The 23,865-nt window shown below is 37.3% G+C and overlaps 1 protein-coding gene across 1 annotated transcript; it reads right to left on the reverse strand.

The window, feature by feature from the left end:
- Positions 1 to 3,031: 3,031 nt before the first annotated feature.
- rgs5a (regulator of G protein signaling 5a) lies at positions 3,032 to 14,585 on the reverse strand. Its single transcript, XM_072684358.1, has 5 exons — positions 14,449 to 14,585; positions 12,491 to 12,604; positions 8,610 to 8,671; positions 5,565 to 5,731; positions 3,032 to 5,029 (listed from the first exon to the last, which is right to left on the reverse strand). Exons 1-5 carry the CDS (start codon positions 14,490 to 14,492, stop codon positions 4,868 to 4,870), a joined length of 549 nt encoding a protein of 182 aa, XP_072540459.1. The 5' UTR covers positions 14,493 to 14,585; the 3' UTR covers positions 3,032 to 4,867.
- Positions 14,586 to 23,865: the final 9,280 nt, after the last annotated feature.

Here is a 23,865-nt window from a genome sequence, read left to right on the forward strand (position 1 = left end):
TTCTTAAAATCTATGGTGTCAATAGTAAAATACATAAATAGGCAATATTATGATTCAGTATGTAGGCTCTAATAATTAACAGATAGAGGCAGGCCATGTGCAGAGTGGATTTATTAGGTCCAATAATCATCATACAGGCAGGCAGGCAGGCAGGCAGGGGTCAAGAAACAGGCAGGCAGGCAGGTACAGAGCAGGCATATCTGTAATCCAGGTCAAAAACAAGCAAGCAGAGGGAAACAGGCAATACAGGGAAAGGCTAATGAGTCTTGAGATGAGCCACAGCTGAGGCTGTTGATGAGCCCCAGGTGAGAAGCAGAGCTTAGCCAAAGCACACTGGAGTGCATAGCTTGTGGCAGAGAGACAGGAGTAGCTAGGACAGGGGCAAAAGTGTCCAGAACCGCTGGCACTGTAGCAGGTCCAGCCAAAACCACTGGAGCTGGTATTGAAGCAGACAGGGGTGGAAAAGGCTGGCACAGAGACAGACAGGACCCTTCAGTCCAGGAGTGGTTGTGAATTCCACAGCTGGCGTAGTGAGCTGAGCGTCCACTGTGTCACCAGTCTTATCAGTAATCACCTTACATTGATACAACATTGATGAAAGATGGTGAAGAGATTTTTACTGCTGTTCATCTTCACCTACCCTCACTCCCTCTCTTACAAATGTTCTTCAAGTACTCTTTACTAAAAGAAATGGTTCTATATAGCAATAAAAAGGTTTAACTAAGGTTCAACTATGTGAAACCTTACAAATATGCCACACCCCCAACCAACTGATCTTGTGTAATATCACTATCAAAATCTAAAAGGAAATGTTTAGCCATTCCTGGTGCCACATTTACTATATGGGCAAAAACATTTATTGGGACACCTGCTCATACATTATTTCTTCCAAAATCAAGGATATTAAAAAGTATTTTTCCTGCTTTTGTTGTTGTTACTGTCCTCGATGGACCATCATCATTCCAGAAAACAGCTCAATGCTGGAGGGCTTTATACCTTCTAGCCCATGCCTGGCATTAGGCATGGTGCCAATTGGGTTATGTTTATCTGCTTCAGAGAGTCCTGGTCTGGCACTACTTCTTTACAGGGACTTACAACGCACACAAAAGCCATCAAAAATAATATTCTTTAGGATTGGGTTTCATGTTATGTCCTACAGAACCATGTGTCTTTGCAATGGTCAAAATGTGCATAACTCTAACTGAAAGTTAATGGATCAATATTTAATTACTTAATTCTGAACCATTTCCTTTAAACAGTTCATTGTGAAATGTTCATACAATGTACAAAAATCCAAACTGAAAGAATATAGATACAAGGTTTGCATGAGAATGATGATTTTTTTGCCGCTAGTGTTTGCAGACAGTAATAGAGGTGAGGTTCATATGTGATTTGCAATCACTACTGTGGCTCAGAATTAGGGTGTAGAGATTCTTATTTAAAAAAAAAAAACATGTAGACTTAAGAGCGCCAGTCACAAATTGTATTTTATCATCTGATTCAGAGGCAGCAGAAATCACTACTGTCAGCTACTCCAGCACATAGGGGAGTCTGCTTGTGGACGCAAGATACATGCACTACTGCGTAAGCCTGCTTTTGGAGTGAGCGCTGTAATGCGTGTATTCACCTCGGACACTGTTTGTGTTGGCAATGTTCCTTTGTCCATCTGGTTCATCTAATTTCTCATCTCTATCTTTCTCTATCCATCTTTCTCTCTCTCTCTCTCTTTCACTCTATATCTCGGCTCTCCTTCCCTCCGTCACAGTTCCTCTTTGTTCCACGAAAAATAACACCTTGTTAGTGTGGAAAATTGAGGAGACCAAACAAGAAGGCACAGAGAGAGGAAGCTGGTTGTTTGATTTTCCCTAAGATCACATTTTGCTTTTCCGAAAAGACTTAAATAAAGACAAGAACCCGGAAAAATAAATGATATAAGAGGAATCTGTCTGTACTTATCTGAATAACAATGCAAAGCGAATATGAAATTGGGATGAATTGGGAGATTCTCGTATCTGTCAATGAAATGTGCCACACACACACATAGGACTAGTGAAGCATGAAAAGCCACCTAGTCTACAGATGATATCTCTTGTTTACAGCAGGGTTGCGACCTGGGCTTTAGGAGAGCTGGATTGTATACAGTATTTCATGTATTTGGAACTAGGGCTGCACGATGTTGGGAAAAACTGACATTGCAAGCACTGAACTGTGGAGCAGTGGAGCAGTGTTCTCTGGAATGATGGTGCTCCATCCAATACTTTTGGGATGAGTAGGGATGTTGGGGATGAGGTGGGCTGGTGACCATCCAACATCCTGACCATATTAACGCACTTGTCGCTAAATGCAATGATATCCTCACAATAATGCTGTGAAACTGGTGAAGCAAGCAGGTACTAGGCTAAAAACTAATCTTGGCAGATGCTACAACAATCTAGCTAACTGAACACCCTGCTGACTGGACACCAAGAGAACCCAGAGAAGACAAGCAACACTACCAAGTAACATTATCTGGAAAGACTTACATTAATAAAGAGTTGAAAACAAGGCAATGTCATGCTAGGTGGCTTTAGCGAGCAGTTCAGGGAATGTAAACCAGCCATTAACAGTAGAACTTTTCACAAGCCCACCATTGATCAGTGTTTTTCATTCTGACAGGTCTAAACAGGGGTAGTAAATACGCTAGCAAAACTGTATCTAGGCCTTTTTTCACTCCAACCAAGGAACTTACTGTTTATGCTCTTTATACATAGGAACAAGTTAAAATACTGAACAAAAGCATTAAATAGCGCCTTTAATTTCATGATCAGTGATGTGCATGTTAACACTTTGATACGGTAGTGACAAAGCAACACATACATTTTCACACTAAGATATTTGATAGTTCTGTAGTATGACTCCAATAGATGGGAAAAGAAAGGGACAAAGGAACAAGCTCTCCTCTTCATTCTCCTCCACTTATGTATTCACAGACAGGCAATCTTGAATAACTTAAAATAAGATAGTAGTAAATTATTTACATATGAAAAATAAATACATCTTCAGAACTTTAATGTAAGGAGTTATGCATTTTATGTAATCAGCTACAATAGTACATGCACATATATGTTTACGCAGCTTTGCTGTAAATGACAGGCACTCAATAAGTCCTTAGTTATGATTTGTATAGTACTTTAGTGGAATTTTGTTGAAATGTATTTCATTTCAGTCATTTCAGTCATTATTCTATTTATCTCTTTTTTTATTGTCTATTTTTTAAACATACTTAAATTTTTCAAAATGGATTTATTTGTGTGTCCAAAAGTAATGTTTTATTTTTTTTAGGGTAAATAAATCGGTATTACCACATTGTTCTACTTCTGACCTGCAGTGATCTAATACTTTGGGTTATGCGGGGTAATAGTAAGGACTTATAACAGCACCTATCACTGTATATAATGTGGTATATATATATATATATATATATATATATATATATATATATATATATATATATATATATATATATATATAAATGGGTGTAGATTGATAGATATAGTGAACAATAATAGGTGGAAAGAAAAAAACATACAATAGTATATATGTATCTGGTGAGATCACAAATGCAAACTTTAATATAGGAAATCATTTTAGGGTATTTTAATAATGCACAACATAAAATTATGTTGAAGGCAACAATCTCTGGATGACTAAAAAAGTAACTGTTTTTCTAAAGGTAATGCAATAATAACAAAAAATATCCTTAGTCCTTAACATAGTCATGCTGATAAAAAGCTTTTAGTCTGTAGTGTCATATTATGCATTATAATTGTGTGGTAAATATCTCAAATTTGTTAATAAACTCAGCACTTATTTCTCTTAGTGGTGATAATTAGTGGATGAAACTCATCAGGGGGCCTTATGGATGTTTTTTTCTGAAATCCAAACAAACTGTTTGAGAAAATTTGCTTTCGACCTCCCTTGGGAAAGCTGTCCCTCTGGCTGAAAAAGATACTGTTTTCCAAAGCCTTATGTAGATCCACTCCTACTTGATATTTCCATCTTAGCAACTTACAATGTAGCTGTTATGCTGCAACTAGCCTCCTTTCTGGCTTTTCCCAGGGACCCAGTGCATTTAAACATGTCACTTTCTTTCTCTTACTGTGACTGATGGGGCTTTTTAAGTTTAATTGTGACCTAACCAATCCCCCCCCTTACCCGGTATACCATTTGACTGTTAATATTTATGTGGACATTTCCAAGAAAAAGCCCTCGCCGTTAGCTCCTCTCCCACACACGGTCCTGTATCTCTCCAAGCAGTAGACGAACATGGTGCTCAGGAACTTCGACTAATTGCATCTTAGAGGTCAAATTGCCATCTTCAAAAACATGAGCCACTTGTCTAATTTCCAAGAAAAGCCATGAATTACAAGTGGGGATCAGTTTGGCTATGTTTTTCCATTTTATTTTGTCCTAAAGGAACAAGGAAGAATATCATTCCAATTAACAGGCTATGCATGCCAAACTGTTGAACAGTGCTTCCAATTGTTTGCGTCGTGCATTTGCATGGTTTACTAATGTCACAATCTTTTTTTTTTCTTTTTACTAATGACTAATAGTATAATTTCCTTTAAGTAATCATAAAGTGGAGGTTATGAAACTGGCAGAAAAGGGCAACATACCAAGCTGCAGGGAGACTTTTTTAGATCTTTCATTTTTCCAATTTCAACACATTAGGATATCAATGACATCTTTCAAATAAGCTCAATGTCATATTTTTAGACAAATGGTTTATATGAAGGACTTTATTTGCCTGAGGCCCATACATTAGGAGCTACATAGATTGACACTGATTTGCTTGTGTTGTCTCCCTGCAGCTGAATGACTCGGTTTACTTGATCAGTTCTTGGTATTGGTCAGATCTGAGAAAGCGACCAAAGGAGTCTTTCTCCATCAGGGTGTAGATGCGGCTTTGGGCCAGATCGAAAGTGGCTGGGGAGAGGTCCACCAGGTTTCTCAGGGTCACATCTTTGGTGAAGTGGTCAATGTTCACCTGAAAAATGAAGAGGGTAGCATTAAAGATATTATGGAGCAGACACTGAATGACTAGCAGAGTTGGCACAACGTGAATTGCTAAAGATATGCAATATTTTTCAATCACTCCAGAAAATCTCATGGAAAAAACGTTAATTCACAGCATTCAACAGAAGGTTGTTAGTGCTAAAAGTAGCCATCCTCATCAACTGGACAACAGAACAAAAGAACAGAAAATGACAACTCTCATTTTCTGTGAGAGCTACAGAAGGGCGGTGAAACAGCTGCCAAATCTGTCTGCCTGCTGCACACAGGAGGCCAATTAGATCAGACTGCCTCTTAAACACAAAGGCCCAGTCAATAGCAAAATGATTACTACTAGAAGGCTAAAATGCTACGTTCACATGCCCTTAAAGGTGTTTCATATGTTCACCCTAAAGGTGTTTCGGGCATTCCTAAGAGTCCTCGTGAGAGATGCACACAATCATGCTCTGGGTCTTGCTTTCCCATTGTAGCTGGAATAAAAAGAAAGCAGCTGATAGGAATCAACCAACCTCTTTGGGTCCACCAGTTTGTATAAAGTCCTCATAAATCTTCTTGGCCTTGGTGGCCATTTTCAGGGGGGACTTAGTCTTCTTGTAATCCTCACAAGCCACCCAGAACTCAATATTCTCCTCACTGAACTCAGACCTCAGGAAGCCCCTGAATGTAGTCAGACCATCTAGAATATAGACAGCATAGCACAGATAGAACTTAGTTCATGGTTTAGACATACAGATCTAAGGAAAAACCTTTAATTGGCTTAGAAATGTGAAATCAAATGAAGGTTCTTTTAGGTTTAACTTTTAAAAGGTTCTTCATTCCCACTTCCTACCTGTTTTTTTTTTTTCATTATAAGGCTCTTTAGGGAATCAACAAAGCTCATTACACATTAGTTTTTCAGCCAAGCAATGCCTGTCTAAGTATTCCTGCTTCTACTCACTCCTGGAACATTCAGCACTCAGCACAAGCAGCACTGAGACCTACATGACTAAGTATAGCCCTCCTGGTGTTGCCTCATGTTCAATTAATATGAACAAATTGATTGCAAAAATGACTGATCTGTTGACTGGACTATAACTGTAGACACAAATGGCTTTGTGTAAAATCGAATGGTAGATGTTTTCTTTTATTTAAATCTAATGCATGACTGCTTGCTCTATGTGAACACAAAACGTGGCCAGATTACAAATACCAATTATCACAAACAAACCATCTCTGCTGCTCATTTGGCACGACAAACACTCATCTGAGCCATTTCCATTGGGACTTCATGCCATTATAGCTCTGCAATGGGAATGTTTCCTGAAGCCGGATCTATTCAGACACTGTTTACTTTCTACTCACTAAAATGATTTTTATTATATGCTTTAATCTATTTCTCTCTGACAATCTGTGCTTTACTAATGCTCAACATTTAGTTTAACCTTCTGAGAAAATGTCATCGTTATCCAGATAACATCCCATTCCTGTGTCATTAATGGAATTTATCCATGTTGCAATTTTATTACTAGTCAGGCATGTGGCATGCCCCCCCTCCTTTTTTAAATAAAATTACACATTATACACAATGGATTATTAGCTGAATCATTAATGTACTAATGCAATCTTAATCATTTTGCTTAAATCCATTCCTCATAACACAATTCATTTTCTTCATGTATGTTTCTTGACTTGACTTACATTTTCCTAGCCCACATGTCAGTTTTTATGGGTGACAAATGGGCAATGAATACCTATATGGTATCATATAATGACTAGAAAATAGCATGTTACAAGTTTGCTGTTCTGACAAATAAGTACCCTCAGGCTTGTTCACATTTATTCTGAGAAATGAGTAACTTTCTAACAGAAGTAAAAAGTACACAGCTGCCACATTCTGGTTTGCTGTGAATGGGAGCAATGAACAATATTAAAAGGACTGATTGTACATACTCAAAATACTGTAAATATTCAAGCTGTGGAAAGAGGGCACACTCTTGTAATCTAATTACTCCTCCCCATGGTAGCGCACCAGATGCAGCTTGTTAGGAAAAGTGTTGGAGAGGAACCTTGACTATAATACTGCAATATGGACGCTTGCTTAGTAAATCTGGAGCCGGTTGCCTTATTTATACGTATGTTTAAATGATGGCTAGTTTTGTAATGTTTGCTAAGGTGAAATTAATACATTACTGAATGATCAGGTCTTGCACCAATTAGATTTTACGTAGAACTTTAGTTGTTAACAAATATTTACCCCTTTTAAAAAACTGCATCAGTTGCTAATGGTACTTGTTTATGACAACTTAACTATTAATAACTCTAAATGCTGTGGATTTACATTGTTAAAATTGACAAATTCAAATATTTTAAAATCATATTAACCATCAATATGTATTTTTGCTTAGTGGAAGTTGGTCCATTTGCAATAATAGTGAGTAGTCAGATCATGGTAAGATTTAATAGTACAAGGGTTATGATCAGTAAGTGATTATTTTCATGGATTGTGTATACCATGCTTTTCTGTCCTGTCCAGAAGATTCTGTATATAAAAAGAAAATCCTGTGCCCTTTATTGAGGGATGTTTCAATGTTTCACCCTTTTATGCAAATGACTCTTGGTAGTGTTCAAGCGTTGTCACTTTTAGAACATTTAGATTTTGGGTACATGTCAGATTTATTTAAATAGGTAAGTGAAAATCTTACATTAATATTCCTATGTTCCTTGAAGGCCAACCCATATTGTTTGAGCAGTGTATACCTCTCTAAGGAGAGCTTCAGAAATGCTGGCCTGTAGAGAGCCGCTCCATGATGAAACCACATTTAATTTTAAATATAGAAGCACTTAATTCAATAAATCTCAGCTCCCGCGAAACAGTGTTTGGCTGATCTTTGAGGCATCATGCAGGACAGGGTCATTTGAAAAACAGCTCTCTGGAGATTCTGGCCTAACAGCTGGAATTTAACAGTTTGACTTTTACAGCCGACTACAGTCATTGGCTGGTTTATTAAAGGATATTTGAATAAGTAGATCAACCCATTTGGAGTCCTCTCCTAAATATGCCTCAGCAGCCCCTTAGCATTTAGAGTGATAAACTTTACATCTTACCTGGAAATGTCACACTGTTGACTAAACCATGGTCAAATGTGTGTGTGTTTGCACGTGTTGTGTATGCATGTGCACATGCATGTGTGCAAGCAGGTCTACTTCTTGTAAGTGAACTCAAAACTCAGGAGAACCTTTTCCATGTGTAATGGCCTTTAAAGGTCAACCTGTCTACTTGAAGCCTCCGCTTGTTACATACAGAAGCGGGAGGTTTACGCATACCGCTCTAAATACACTCCAAATAGTCTGTCCACATGAACGTCTGCAAGTTTTACCACACGCACGCGTAAACATGGTGCTTGGTACAGCCTGCTGACCAGAACTGCCTCTGCCTTTCAGAGATAATCAGAACCACATGAATAACACAGAAGTGTTTCTTTACATTATATATATATATATATATATATATATATATATATATATATATATATATATATATATATAAACACCAAGATGGACAAATATACACTTACAGCTGTTGTTGAGCACTCGGTCCAGAGACTCACGCCACTGAGCAGCCTCTTCAGGGGTCGGCCTAAATGACACAAACCACAGCACACAGCTGTCACTCAGTACACACGTAAAACAGTCCAACAACAGCAGGCTGCCCTCATAATCAAATCTGGTGCTTTCATCATGGTTTATTTTGAGTTTGGTGAGGTCATTAGAATACGGTATGCATTTCAGTTTTATCTTGCAGAAGAGAGTGACGGGTTTATGTAAAACGTGAATGGCACTGAGGCAATAAAAGAAAATAAATGACGCTTTAGTGCCAAACTAAGCACTTTACTCCACTCCCCAAAATGCATCAATTATGTTGCAGAGCTGTTTTTGTGACACACATTAAGCCTTTGGCAAGATTTTAGTCCAGCAATAATAGATTTTTTTCCCATGTTGGTCTGACTGAGTGATGAGTCAAATCTGCCCTTTAACTCATCAGCGTTTTATTTGTGGCGTACTACAGAGGACGTACATAACCGACTAGCAAATGTAGCAGCATTTTAAAGCTGTCACAACAAAAGTGGGCCGATAGAAATGGTACGAAATTACATGAAATAAACTCTTGCAATAGCCGATTTTCTCTTCCTGTGAAAATGTAGAGAAAGGCTTATTACACAGTAAGGTGTATTGCTCAATAACTTCAAGGATTATAGTAAATGCTGCACATTTGTATAATGTGTTTATTCTTAAACCTCAAACAGTAAAGTACAGCTTCAGATATACCTCCTTAATAGAAATATATGCAATACTGGTGTGCTGCAGCTAACCTGCTAAGACTGGTAGTGACTGATAATCTTATGGAAGCTTATTGCAAAGAAATATTGGGCAGCAATGAGAATTGACTATTTCGCACAGCATGAAGTCATTATCTATTAGTGTTTTCTGTAATTACACTGTCAAGAAGCTAAATGTTGTAGTGGGTAACACCACATATCAGGGTAATTTACTAACACCATCACAACCCTTAGACAAGAAAGTCTGATGCCCTCTCTGACCAAACGCCACTGCTGCACCAAGAAGAATCTGCAGTAATGAAAGGTGGATCTAAAGGGGAAAATGGTTCCGGTATGTTGTGTTTCACACCTCTTAACCACTAGAGGTTGTGTTTCTTGTATCCTGACTAATGATCTTTTAAGAATGTTGTCCATTTCCTGTAAAGTCACTTTCATTTTCTAGAAATGTCGCTGTCATTAATACATCCAATCCAGCCTTGCCTGGCTATCGGTGTGTTTTGACCCTGTGTGAAACAGCCCACAGATGATACTTGTAAAATCCATTACAGAAGACAGTGGGAAATGAGCTGTTAAGCAAAGCGTGCTTTTGAACACGATTTATATTATAAACAATCCTTCTGCACTTTTCCATTACAAAATGCACTGAAACACACACACACACACACACACACACACACACACACACACACACACACACACACACACACACACACACACACTCACACAGCCTCTCTTCAGACCTCTCAGAGTAGTGTTGTGCAACCTTATTTCAAATGTACTGCTGTTGATCACTGTTGGATACACTTTACTTGACTTTTATATGGCCTAGATGATGTAAATACATTCATGAGTAACTTTTTTAGATGTACTACGCTCATAAAAAAGAGTTCTACAAGAGTTCGTTAGGAAACACAATGGTTCTATGTAGAAACATAAAAAAAAACAACAGCAACATATTTTAAGGCTTAAGTAGTTCTTTTACTGCTAAAATGGTTGTTCACACACAAGGAAAGTTTCTTTACAAAAAATTTAATAGAGAAAGTTTTACATAACACCAAAAGGGTTTCACTACTGTTACAGTTTAAAGAACTATTTGCAGCACTATCTAGAACAGTTTTTTTTTAGAGTAGAGAGTTAAGAGTTTATAGGACTTCCACACCTCATATGAGTACACTCGCCAGCCCATGCTCTGCTCGGGTCTTTAGTAGCAACTGTTTCTGGGCTGGACAAGCTTTACAAAATGTTATGAAAACACTAAGTGTTCGTGACTGAATCATTCTGTGACATTATAGAGATTTTGTGAGGCAATTCAATTCAATCAATTTTCATTAAGAGCTACAATTTCAGTGTCTTTTGAGTAGATTGATTTACTGATCTGTAAGAGCAGTGGTGCCAAACTTACGGCCCCATGGATAAAGTTTCTAATCTGGGCCAATAAATGAAATTGGAATCCATGCTCTCATGGCTGCAGGAACAACAGGGGAAAACAGGCCTTTCATGCACCACTTTCAGAGCACTGAAGCAACGCCTCACCACTTTTGGATTATGTTCAGGCCTCTTTTTTTTTAAACTCTCTAGCATTTGAGGCCTGTTATGGTGTTTTGATATGTCTCAAAGTGCTACATCATTGCTGTCATGCAAACACCACTACAATTTAGCTGTTTTTGACTTTGGACATAACACTTTTTGGCAGATCCAAACTCCCTTGGAAAAAAACTATTTACACTGGCTTCCACTGAAAGTTTTCCTTCTAATTATAAAAAAGCCTATTTTAAAACATTTATTTAACAATTTCCCTAAACAGTGACATCTCTCCCTTACTGACTAATATTCATGCACTTGGTCACAGTTTATGTTCCCCACTGTATGAAGGTTCTCTGCAGTGTTTGTTACTGCTGCCTCACTAAGGTAGCAACAAAAAGGGTTAGAGCAATATGAACAAATCCTTTTTCTGTTCTATATTGAAGCCATTTTGCTTAGAGAGTAGCACCTTTCAGCCAAAATGTGCTAATGATATGTAATTCCTCAAGGATTTCAACCTGTAAACATGTGTCTTTCCAGAATAAGTTACTAAAATTTTTAAATATTAACACTTAAAAACATAATTTTTCTTTTACAAAACCTGAATTGTGTGCTACAACATTTTCTGACAACATTCTGTAAAGCTTGATAAACTGTAACAATGAAAGAAACACCTAGAATAAAAGAAAGATAACTGAATAGTATGCCTGTAAATCGTCTGTCATTGCTGCCATTGTAGACACCTTTCAACACCATGTTTCCCAGGCATTATCACGTGTGTGTGGTTTGCATAAATATTTATAACTGTGTCATTATTTATTAATTTAACAACATTTTATTAGGTTTGCCTTCTGTTCCCATGAGCAAGGTGTGTGTGTGTATGAATGTAAGGGAGATGTATAGGTTTATTGCACTGACAACGCATTAATTTCCTCCTCTCTCTTTATGACACAAACAGACGTCAGACCCATTGTAACACAGAAAAAACTGTATTACTGTGAATAGGAATATCAAGTAATGATCCACAATGTGTGGCTGTCATAGTGTGGTAGAAAAATGTGTTTAGACCGTGTTTAGAATGAAATACAAATCTGGGAAACCTTGAAAATGTGACCACTGGCAGCTTGCCAAAAAGAAAGTTTTTTTAAATAGTTGGCTTTAGTAGAAAAGGCCAAAGCTAGGTTACTTTTTTTCTGTTGGTTTTATGGTTAAATGCTTGCTTTTTAAATGTACTTTCACTTGCCTTTGTGTTTGAGATGTGCTCTATAAATAAACATGCCTTTCCTTTGTGTAGAGCAGCAACATTTAGATTCAGAAGGTGATGAAATGCAACAAAAACAGGAATACAGTCTGTGTGAGTGTGTGTGCGTGTGTGTGTTAGTGTGTGTCTGTGTGGAAAATGAGGTAAAGGGGAAAATGAGGGAAAAGGAAAAATGATAAAGTGAGAAAGAGAGAGGGAGGGAGGGAGGGAGAGAGAGAGGAAATGAAGAGAGGGAGAGAGGCAGAAAGAGAAAGAGGGAGAAAAGAGAAAGAGAGAGAGAGAAAGAGAGAGACAGAGAGAGAGAGAGAGAGAGAGAGCAGAACAAACAGGAACTCACTTCTGGAGTTTTTCTGGTTTCTTCTCAGGCTTCTCGGGGTAGGGGATGATGAGGTCAATGGCATTCTCTGGCTTCTGCAGCAGAGTTCCCAACTTAGTCTTGATCTCTTTAGCCCTGAAACACAAAACCAAACCCTTACGTCCAAATTCATTCATTTTATCATCAGATTATTCACTTCAGACAGTCTCTGTTGCAGCAGAACTGCAGTTATTCAGAGAGGTATTTATTTAGAGAATAATTTAAAGAGAGTCATTTAGAGTAGGTATGTACGGTATGTTAGCATTTGCTGTATATCCAAATTTTTCATTTGTTTAAAATTCTACTTTTAATACCTCAACTAATATCTCAGTAATATACAGTATATAGTAATATATCAAAAATACAAATATTCATGAGAATAGGAGAAAATTCTATACTTCCCATCCCCCCAGGATAATATAGCCAGGAATTTAGTTTTAAAATGAAAAAGTAAACAACTGTTCCACCAAACTGGATATGACAACATCTGCTTTTAAGAAGGTTATAGTTCTCCATATGTTCACAGTTTTGCTACTTGTTCCCTTCATGAACAGTCCCCAGTTTTTAAAGAGCTGGCCTGTGTCCCAAGAAATACAGTGCTGTGCTGCACCCACAAAAAAGGGTCCGTAAGTAAAGGCAATGGTTGTATATAAAAACCATGACAACTATTACAACCACTTGAAGGCTTAAATCAAATAAAAACCTTTTTTATACAGCCTCCTTAAATATGGATAGGATTCTGTTTTTGTTGGCCAAAGAATCAATTTTCAGTACTATTTAGAGTGCAGTTGGCCCAGAGTTTTAGCCTTTGCTACATTAATTCAATTTTTGTTATTGGTTTGTTTTTTTTTATGTGAAATACTCTTTTGCCCCATATTGTGAAAACTGAACCCTCTGCTATTGAAAACAGACGCTACACCATTTTCTTCCATTTTTAAGAGAAAGAAAAAAAAGTGTTGCCTTGATCCCCATTGTTGATTTTTTTTTTTGCACACAGGATACAGTTCATTAGATCTCTTAATGGTGTATTAAAACACCAAGCCTGGAAAAAAGTATAAAACTGTTTGTTTTTGTTACTTAAAATAGTAAATGAACTATTTGGATTCTTTGGATTCCTATTGATAAATGAACAGAAGAATAATATGTGATTATTTTTTTTCTACAGGTTAAACTGAACTGAACATTTAAAAGAAGAATCCAGAACAACAATTCATTTATTACAGCGTAGATTCACTAAACATCAGTTCCATTCACACACAGAGCAGCAAGTTGAGACTCAGGAGCAGCTTGTACACAGCTTCTGATCAGAGAAAAAGAAGTTTTCTGCACAAGCTTGCAGCTACTGGGATGTTTGATGAGACATTGAACACATTATCAAAGCTGGCAGTACATTTATTTTGCAAACAGAAAAAATAGGTAAAGCAATGCATTTAGATTTGCTGACAAAAAAGGCATCTCAGGTTTTAAGATCAGATATGGACAGGGTTTTTGTAGTGGGAGTGCTGAAACCAGGGATCATCTGAAGATTTGACTCTAGCATACATTTGCAACATTCATTCAATTCAACCCTTTATATAATACACACTGGTAAAAGTATGAGTTCCTTGAGGAACCTTTAAGGAAACTGTGGAGGACACTCTCAAGGTGCTTTGATGAACCTTTTTCTTCTAAAAACCTTTTCTTAAAGGTCCTTCAAAGCACATAATAAGAGGTTCCTCCACAGTTTCAAATGAAAGAATGTCCAAAAGTTCCTAAAGGAACTACTACTTTTTTAACAGTGTATCAGGAACAGTGGTGTGTATTATTAGAGTAGTGTATTATTGTATAACATTTATCTAACATTAAAAAATCTAACACATTAAACATCTAAAGACTTTAGATCCTCTACTCCTTCTTCTTTAGTAAGTTTACACCACTGAAAAAAGACAGAGTGTGCTTACCTTTCCAGACATGTCTGAGGAAGGGCAGCTAATCCTTTACACATTTTTCAGACTCTTTAGTATTCGTGCTCAGAGTTACTCCACAACCATGAGTTCCTGTCTCCGCTTTCTTTTTGAATTTGTCTCCCTGCTCTGCGCTGTTATATGGAGATGACTTACTGGCCCTGAGCCAGCAACTCCAGAGCCAATCAAGTGGCAGCTTACAATTACAGCCAGGGCCAAGCGTGTTCTGGAGATGATCAACAAGTGCAGAGACGCTGTAATCTACTTAAATCCACGAGAACTGACCCGAGTCCTGTGACGTGAATTTAGAGGGGAGAACAACAACACTGTGAATGTGGTTTGAATATTCAGCACAGTTTACATAAAATGAAGGAATGTCCCTCATGTACTTCTGAAACTTAATATTAAGCCAACTGATTACAGTTTGGCACAGATTACGGACATTTTTTTCTAAGTATACTTATCAGTCCAGATTTATATCTCAAAATATATATATATATTTTTTTTTTGGTCTGGGAGTGAAGTTTCAGCTGTGAGTCAAGCCTCTGTAGTTTGCATACATCATTTGACACATTTCTTTCTTCTTTTAAAAGAAAACAGATTCTTAGAGAAGAACATCATAACCAGATGGTTACTTATTAATCCAGATATTGATGTGAATTGACAGTAAAAAATCAAACAAACAAACAAAAAAGAGCATTTTTATTGAACAACTGAAAAAACATGTACTGCATTTACATCAAAAGTGCTGTAAGTTGTAAGTAGTACTGCAAACTGTGTTTTTTATTCCTTTTCTGTTGCTATATAGAGCCATTTTAAAAGGTTACATAAAGAACCATCTACAAATGGTTAGCCTTGCATTTGAAGTATCATTTATCCACATACAGAAAGAGATTATTCTTTGAGAAGTCAAGAACATTTAAACACTCACATCACTCAACTTTTATAGTACTTACTATGTCGTTTATCAGAGTTATTGAATAATATGCCTTAACACTAACAGTTAGGTACTAAGCCTTGGGTTCAAGGAGTTAACTGAAAAGGTATGAGAGTCTTTGTACTTTTGTTGTGTCTTATTCACCATTGAAGAATTCAGGGGTCATTTTAATCTAAATGGAAACAGATGGAAGGAAACCTGGCTGGCAGAGATCTAAGATTACGATATAGGCTCTCAGTCCTAGAGCACATAGTACTGACATAATGCTGATATGGCACTATATCAGTGGCATCTGCTTATATTATGTGGAGCACAGCAGGTTATTGCTTAATTACTGATTACTTAATTACTGGTTATCTTCCCCAAACTAAAAACAAAAACAAAACATGAGCACAGTTTCCCATATATATATATATATATATATATATATATATATATATATATATATATATATATATATATATATATATGTGTGTGTGTGTGTGTGTGTGTGTGTGTAAACGACTTTTTAAAAAAAAATTCTCAAGAACAAATGACATTTGATGGATTAAAGTATTTGAAGATATTACTGAATAAGGCTCAATATCTTTACACTCAAAAACAACTCTTTAAATGATCTTAATTTAATCATGGACAGTGGTTCCACAAAACTGAATTGCATTTTTCCAACATTAAAATATATTCTTGGAGCAAAAACCTTTGTGTGACAAAAACTAATGTCTTAACAGCAGCAGAAACCTCCTCTGCCGCTTGCCTTCACAACCATCCACATTGCTGCTTAGCAATCTATCATTACACAAAGCTCAACTGCATACCTTAGGCAGCCTGGAGGGAACAACTACACTTTTTACCCAAACATAAAACACTTAACTTCATCACTAAGACCAGAAATGCACTCTCAAGCCCCAAATCATCAGTGGGCAGTTAAACTAGTTGTGGGCGTGGCCATACCAGAACATGCTTTGTGTGTGGAAGTTTTAATGCAAAGAAATAACTTTGTATCTACAAGAAATAATGAAGTATCATGAAGCATAAAACATAATTGGTATGTCACACCAGCATGTTTTTTTTATGTAAAACCAACAGCCACTCAGGATCTGTGATTGTAATCTAGCATCCGTACGGAAATGTGCTGTTGTTGGAAATCACTCTCAGGCAGCCCACACTGCATGCCTACCCTAGTGAAAAACAGAGCACGTCATTGTATTTAAAACACATTGAGACTTGTAAAGTATTTTGTCAATTTGCTAGCAATTGTATGGATGTTAAAAATTAAAGCACTCTTGAAATATCAGATAAAATTATGTAAGGATACTGTAATCCACAATGTTGTTTGTATCCAATTAAATTAAGCCTGTTGTGAATAAAACAGCATCTATCTAGCACATATCACTCAACTGGTTTGAGTTTGGTGATCATTTTACAGATCTTTGAGTTCAATCAACTTATAATAATGCACATTATTTGTTGCCATTGGCAAGTGGACAGTGATTGGTCCATGCAAGCCTAAAACAGCACACACTAAAACAAATGTGGACAGTAGTTTGTGTGTGGAACACACCCTATTTTGGTCAAACTCTCCCATTGGTTCGTGGCACCACCAATTTACATATGGGGTGTGTCTTTCCCCCTTCACTCACCATCAATGTGAAGTCACTCTGCCCAATCATGCCCTATGTGAGCATGTAGAATCTATGTTGTGGTATGGTTGCCTGTTTTCAGTATTGAAGGTTGTGTGAGCAACGTCTCCTTGTCCATGCAATTAAGTGTGGCTGTATGTTGCAGTATTGCAATGAACACTGTAATATGTTATGTAAGTATAGAAACACTGAGTGGAGACATATGTTTGCATCATTATGTAAAATCAACTGTTTTCATATTATGTGTTAGAGTGAAAATAATATAATATAATAAATAAATAAATAATAAAAATTCAATTGAATTATAATTAAGTAATTTTAATTGGGTAACATTTAAAGTGTGCACTGCCCAAACATAAGACACAACTTGAAAAATATATTTTTATTTTCATTATATGATTGAAGTTAAGAATAACCTTTGTGTTTTTCACAGGTTCATAACAGTCTTTTTAAGAATATAAGAAGTTAAGAAGTTAAAACTGTTCAAAAGTTCAACATAGGATTGTTTAGGTCTTAATTAAAACAAAATTAAAGCTTATTTAAGGTAGGGAATTCTGACTTAGAAGAGCTTTCCAGGCTTACAGTGCACAGTGTTACAGTTTCTTTGAATAACCTGTTTCATTTTTGGAGCATCATTCATTTCAAACACATTTCATGGACCATCATCTCCTCTCATGGCAGGTCTTTGCAGACTTTATGCGCACCCCTAATTAGATCCCTTTATATGTATTATATGTATAAGCCAGTGCTATTATCTTGGCAATGGGAGGGTGTCAATTCTTTTACTTTTTTTATATGCAAGCTGCACATCTGTTTTTATAAGAAAGTCATTTTTTGATTTAGTTCATGAGATATATCACCTACATAACTAAATAGTATCTACCTGTAAGACCTGTTGATAACCCGGTAAAAATTTGATGATAAATGAGGTTTTAAATTTGATGGCTTTTCAAAACGCACAGATTGCTTTTGGCTCTGGTTTGATGGGTTTGTAACAGAAATTGCTTTTGGCTGTAGAGTATATTTAGTGAGCAAACATTTCAGTATGATGGTGCCCATTTTTGTTCAGGTCTACACTTACAAAACCTCAAGGCATGTATGATATCTGTTTTAAATACCAGACCTTGGTGCTAAGACTCACTACAGCAGCCTTTATTGTTAGTTTCCTGAATACAGCTAACCTTTACTTGGAGGTTACATCTAACTTCAGCTTTTGCTCTTTACATGTAGGCTAAATAATAACTGAAGTTCACATTTAACTTCAGTTGTTGCTTTTAACCTAAGTGAACAGTAATGTTTGAAGGTTGCATTGGTTTGAGACTCCTTTCAGTGTTTTCAGTCTTGCTCATGCAGCACTACTGTGTTGAATGTTCTCTTGGGTCTTAATTAACTTATAAAGGATTTAACCACTAGCTAATGAGCCAAATCTGGAAACGTGAAACTGTGTAAAGCAACTACATACTTCTGTTAATGGACTGTTCGCATTTTAAGTGATTTTAAGTGTTTATCTTGATTGTGCATGAACAATGTGTCTGCAGCACCACCCGTCTCCTTCAAAGTTCTGACATTGTGTGTGAAACAGAAGCATTGTTTCCCAGACAAATATAACCTTTCCTGCGAGCAGACTCTCTTTTTTCTGCTGAGTACAATAACAAGGAAATCATAAAGGTACGGAGTTGCATAAAATCATTGAGTGAAGGCTAGGGCTCACCACGTGTAAGCAATCAATGTACTATAGGGTAATGTTTTTCTGCCAGTGGCTGCAGTCACGTAGACTAGATAAACATGGAGCAGTTGGCTAGTGAGTGGTTTGTTTGCTTCTTTGCAGAGCATACCAACCAACTTACTGCCACAATAGGCCATTAGAGGCAGTGTGGATGGATTGTGCTTTACAGGAGTGAGTGTTTAAATGGAAATGGACTGCTTAGTGTGGCTCCACTCAACTGTGAAGTGTGTGCTTTCAGAGAGCTCAGAGGAAACGTGTTTAACTTCCACTTTGTGGAGATGAACAAGCAAATAAAAGTTGTTTTCTTTTCTACCAACCAAACCATTGCTTGGAGAAAAGAAATTAAATTATCACAGCAGGGGTGTATGCGCAAGTTCTAGGTTTTTAGCTGCACTTTAGTATCAAGTAAGTCTTTAGCGTTACATATTTTAAGTCTTCAGTGAGTCCCCAGTCAGCATCTCCAAATCCAGTTACTTTGCTTTAATGCGTTTATGGCTGAAATAAACAGCTGGCACATTCATGGTTTTATAACTGTATATTTTACAGACATTAAGTTTGAAGCTAATGCACACAACTTTATTGCCATGAAAGTGCTTCAAAACACATTTACCTCAAACCTTTTGACTGGAGGTCATGTCTGCTGAGGAATACATCTAAAACCCTCACAGAAAAGTACTGTTTTCTATGGATGAAGAACTCTGGCCTATTCATTTTTTATCTGTACTTTTTTCTGAATAGTAGACCTATAGGCTTGTGGGACCAGTTTTTCTTTTAATTGAACGGGAATCACCTCTATAGTAAAATCAGTAGCATAAACAGTGGTGCAACATGTACTTCACTACTTTATCTAACTAACCAACTAACACTATTTTTATTTTTAAGCACTTTTACTTTACTTTTTACCTCATTACTTTATTACTACTATGTTAAAGTAATGCAACCACCATTCATATTTCACAGCTGCTGTAATATAGTAAGTACCAACCCCCATGCTCCCACAAAAATGGCATATAGCTGAACATTTATATTCACATTATTTAGCAGATGCTCTCATCCAAAGCAACTTACAAAAGTGCTTCACTAGTTTGAATAGACAAAAATTCAAAGATACCTATAAGCCCAGACACTACTAAACACAAGTCCAAATAGAGATCATATTACTCAACACTTCGCCCAAGTTCTCTCAGAAAAGGTGGCTCTGCTGTTCGGCCACCCAGGGAAAGTTTGTTCCACCACTTCAGAGCCAGAACAGAAAAAAAGCCTGGGCAGGGGTGGCTCAGTGGTTAGAGCGCCAGGCTATCGATAACAGGGTTGTGGATTCGATTCCCGGGCTCGGCAAGCTGCCACTGAGCAAGGTCCTTTACCCTCTCTGCCCCCTAGGTGCTGGAGTTGGCCGCCCACCACTCTGGGTGTGTGTACTCACTGCCCCTAGTTCACTAGTGTGTGTGTATGTGTGTATGTGTATGTGTGTGTGTGTGTGTTCACTACCACAGATGGGTTAAATGCAGAGGACGCATTGTAGGATACAGTGTACACTGTACAGTGACAAATACGTGCACCTTTACCTTGTCTTCCATGGATCTTAAGGGATGGCGGGTCAAGCCGAGCCACACTTGAAGCTGGAAGGGCTCTTGGTGCAGATTGGCTTTTGACCATTGCCATCAAGTATGGAGGGCCTGGTCCATTCTTGGTTTTGTAGGTCAGCATCAGGGTTTTGAATCTGATGCGGGCAGCTACAGGAAGCCAGTGAAGAGAATGCAGCAGTAGAGTGACATGGCTGACCTTAGAAACATTGAAGATGACCCGTGCCGCTATATTCTGGATGAGTTGCAAGGGCCTAATGGTGCGCAAAGGGACACCAGCTAGAAGAGAGTTGCTGTAGTCAAGTCTTGTAGTGATGAGAGACTGAACGAGCACCTGGGTGGCCTTTCTAGAGAGGAAGGGTCGAATTCTCTGGATGCTGAAAAGGAGAAATCTGCATGACTTGAGAACGATAACTGATCATCCATGACTACACCAAGGCTTCGTGCTTCTGTAGATGAAGTGACCAGCAAGTTCTTAAATGGCAAGATGGCATCATTGGGAACTCCAGCAGTTCCCAGGATGTACAGCAGCTCTGTCTTGCTGTGGTGGAGTTTGGAGTGGTGAGACACCACCAAGAAGAGACATCAGCAATACATGCTGAGATGAAAGTGGGAAAGAAAGAATGAGTTGAATGTCATCAGAGTAGCAGTGAACATCAAGAGTGATACCAAAGGGTTTACAAGAAGATCTACTAGAAGCCCCTATCTCCAACTCATTAAAAACATGCGTACATACAAAAACATAAAAAAAACATTGTTTAACAAAACTACCACTAAATGTCTTTTCTAAAAATTCAAAGCAAATCTAAAAGTCACCCAAAGCATCATGGGAACACACTGTGCCACAGTGCCACTATGGTACCAAGTTGGTAAATTAATTTTGTCAGAGTGGACCGGAGTTTAGTTTCTGGTTTGAGTAAAATTGTTGAAATTAATATAAACTAAGCATGGACGGTAAACCACAGAGGTAAACTGGTTTAGTCTTGACTCTTGGTTGACACTGTTTGGGGCTGTTGTACAATTATGTTGATGCTTGAGTTTAAACCCTAATAACCAACATAAATGAATAAGAGAAGCTCTGAGCTATCAAGAGCCCAGTTTGGAAAGAGGAAAGAAGAGGAGAAACATGCTAATTAACCAGATATGCTGCTAATGTATTCAAATCAGTTTAAAAGTATATTATTATTATTATTATTATTATTATTATTATTAAGCCTGAACACTAACTTGTCTGAACACTAATATTCTCTTCTGTTCACTGTCCCCACTGTCCCCAACCAGAATCAGGAATTCCACTCCAACAAAGTTAATTGACCCACACAGTGACATGATTACATTTAAGGTATTTAGCAGACACTCTTATCCAGAGAAGCCTACAAAAATACCCTTAGCAAGTTTGCATTGGCTAAGATCCCAAAGATACTTCTAATCTTAGATGCTACAAAAGACCACAATAATCAATACTGCACCTCTTCCAAGTGCTCTTGGAAGAGATGGGTCTTTAGTGAGCATTTGAAAACGACATGTGACTCTGCCATTCAGACACCCAGGAGACATTTGTTCCACCACTTAAGTGCTTGGACAGAAAAGGCCTGGATGCTTGACTTCTGTGGATCTTAAAGGATGGTGGGTCAAGCTCAAAGGGCTTGGTACAAATTGGCTTTTGACTATTGCAATCAAATATTAGAGGGGCTGATCCATTCTTGGCTTTGTAGGCCAGCATCAGGCTTTTGAATCTGATGCAGACATTTGATATTAACCCACAGTTGGTCAATAGCAGCTATTAGTGACATGGTAGTGTGGCCAAGAAATGATGCCATGATGATTTATATTTAGTTAATGACAACAGACTTTTAGTTTAGTTTAGTTTTGTTTTGTTTTGCGTTACTTTGTGTTCTGAGAGATGTTTTGGTTAAGTTGGTTGGGTAGTTTTGGGGAGCAATCACTGCAATTAACTTCAGGTTCTTACAGCACTCTTTAATCTTTTAACAGATGCTAATCAGCTAGTGGCAGAAGATCTCCATAGCAAATTTGATTGGATTTGGGAGACAAAACTGAGTTTGCTTAGAGTGCAACCATGGCTTTCTTCTGCAGCAATACGTACCCCAATGCATCAAGAAGCCTTAGTATACTTAGTTCTGTCCTCCAACTCAAAACCCATTTATGTTGTTTAAATTAACACGATTGGTATGCAGGTATAATGAGACTTATTAGCTACCCATTGTACAATATTGGCTATTTTCAACTAAACAACTAAAGTCTCACAACTAAACAACTAAGCTTGATATTACCTGCACCCTGAGGCTATTTATCAGTTTAGTTGACATCATGCTGATAATTACTTAAACAACAACAATGTTTAATAATGCTACTACTATGGTATTTTCTTTTTAACTAAGTACAAACTCTAAAGACACCCAAAGCATCATGGGAGCACTTCTATACCACAATATAACACTTCCATTCACTTTCATGATTCATGATTCTCCTACATCTAATATTGTATATGGTGTATTGCATTGACTATTGACTATTATCCACTGGATCCACTGGTACCAGCACAGCACACACTAACACCACCACCATGTAAGTGTCACTGCAGTGCTCAGAATGACGCACTACTCTAATAATACCTGCTCTGTGGTGGTCCTGTGGGCCCCTGACCATTAAAAAATAAATGTAAATGGTTCATTCCAAATCTGGGGTGGTCATAATAATCTAATAATAATCAAAAAAATTTATAGTCACCTTGGGGAATTTTTAAATTATTTTTATCCAAACAAACGCTCATTGGTCATTCTCGAACTTACCTTGTGCATGGAAGTTTTGACTCAAACAAATTACTTTCTGTTTACAAGAAAGAACGAATTATTGTGAGCAGCTCATTTTTTAGCTTACAAATGCATTCATATTTACATCCTAAACCTAATAGATAAGTCCCACAATAATATCCTCTTCATATAAAACCACCAAAAAGCAATCCTCTAAATATGGCAGCTCTAACTTTGTACAGTACTAATGCAGTTAGAACTGTTCCAGATGAAGGAAGGGTTTGTGCCATATAACTGTTGTGCCAGAACTGCCACTGTCCCTGAATCTATGTTTAATTTAAATTCCAACAAATCAATTGAAGTCTCATCTCTTTAATTGAGTCAATGTCTAACTTAAGTGTCAAGCATTTTAGATGTTTCAAGACCAAAGTCATAAAATTGTGACTAAATTCTGACTCAGGTCTGAGTGTCCTCCTCTACTGTATGGACTCATCACAAAAAAAATAAATCAGCTTTTTAATTCCCATTACACACTGTTATCACTATAGCCATTCATATACAGAACACTTACTATTGTCTACAACTTTGCATGAGTTCATGAGTTTACACAACAGTAATATGAGTTACTGTGTCATTTCGATTCAGTTTTATTTAAAAATAGATCCTCAGCTTTTACACTTGTCAGGTGTTGATATGGAAAAGGTGGATAGTCATTATCTACCATGATGTGTTCATTTTTCAGTAACATCTCCTACCC

Source organism: Salminus brasiliensis, chromosome 7, assembly GCF_030463535.1.
Source record: "Salminus brasiliensis chromosome 7, fSalBra1.hap2, whole genome shotgun sequence".
Classification (NCBI taxonomy): Eukaryota; Metazoa; Chordata; class Actinopteri; order Characiformes; family Bryconidae; genus Salminus; species Salminus brasiliensis.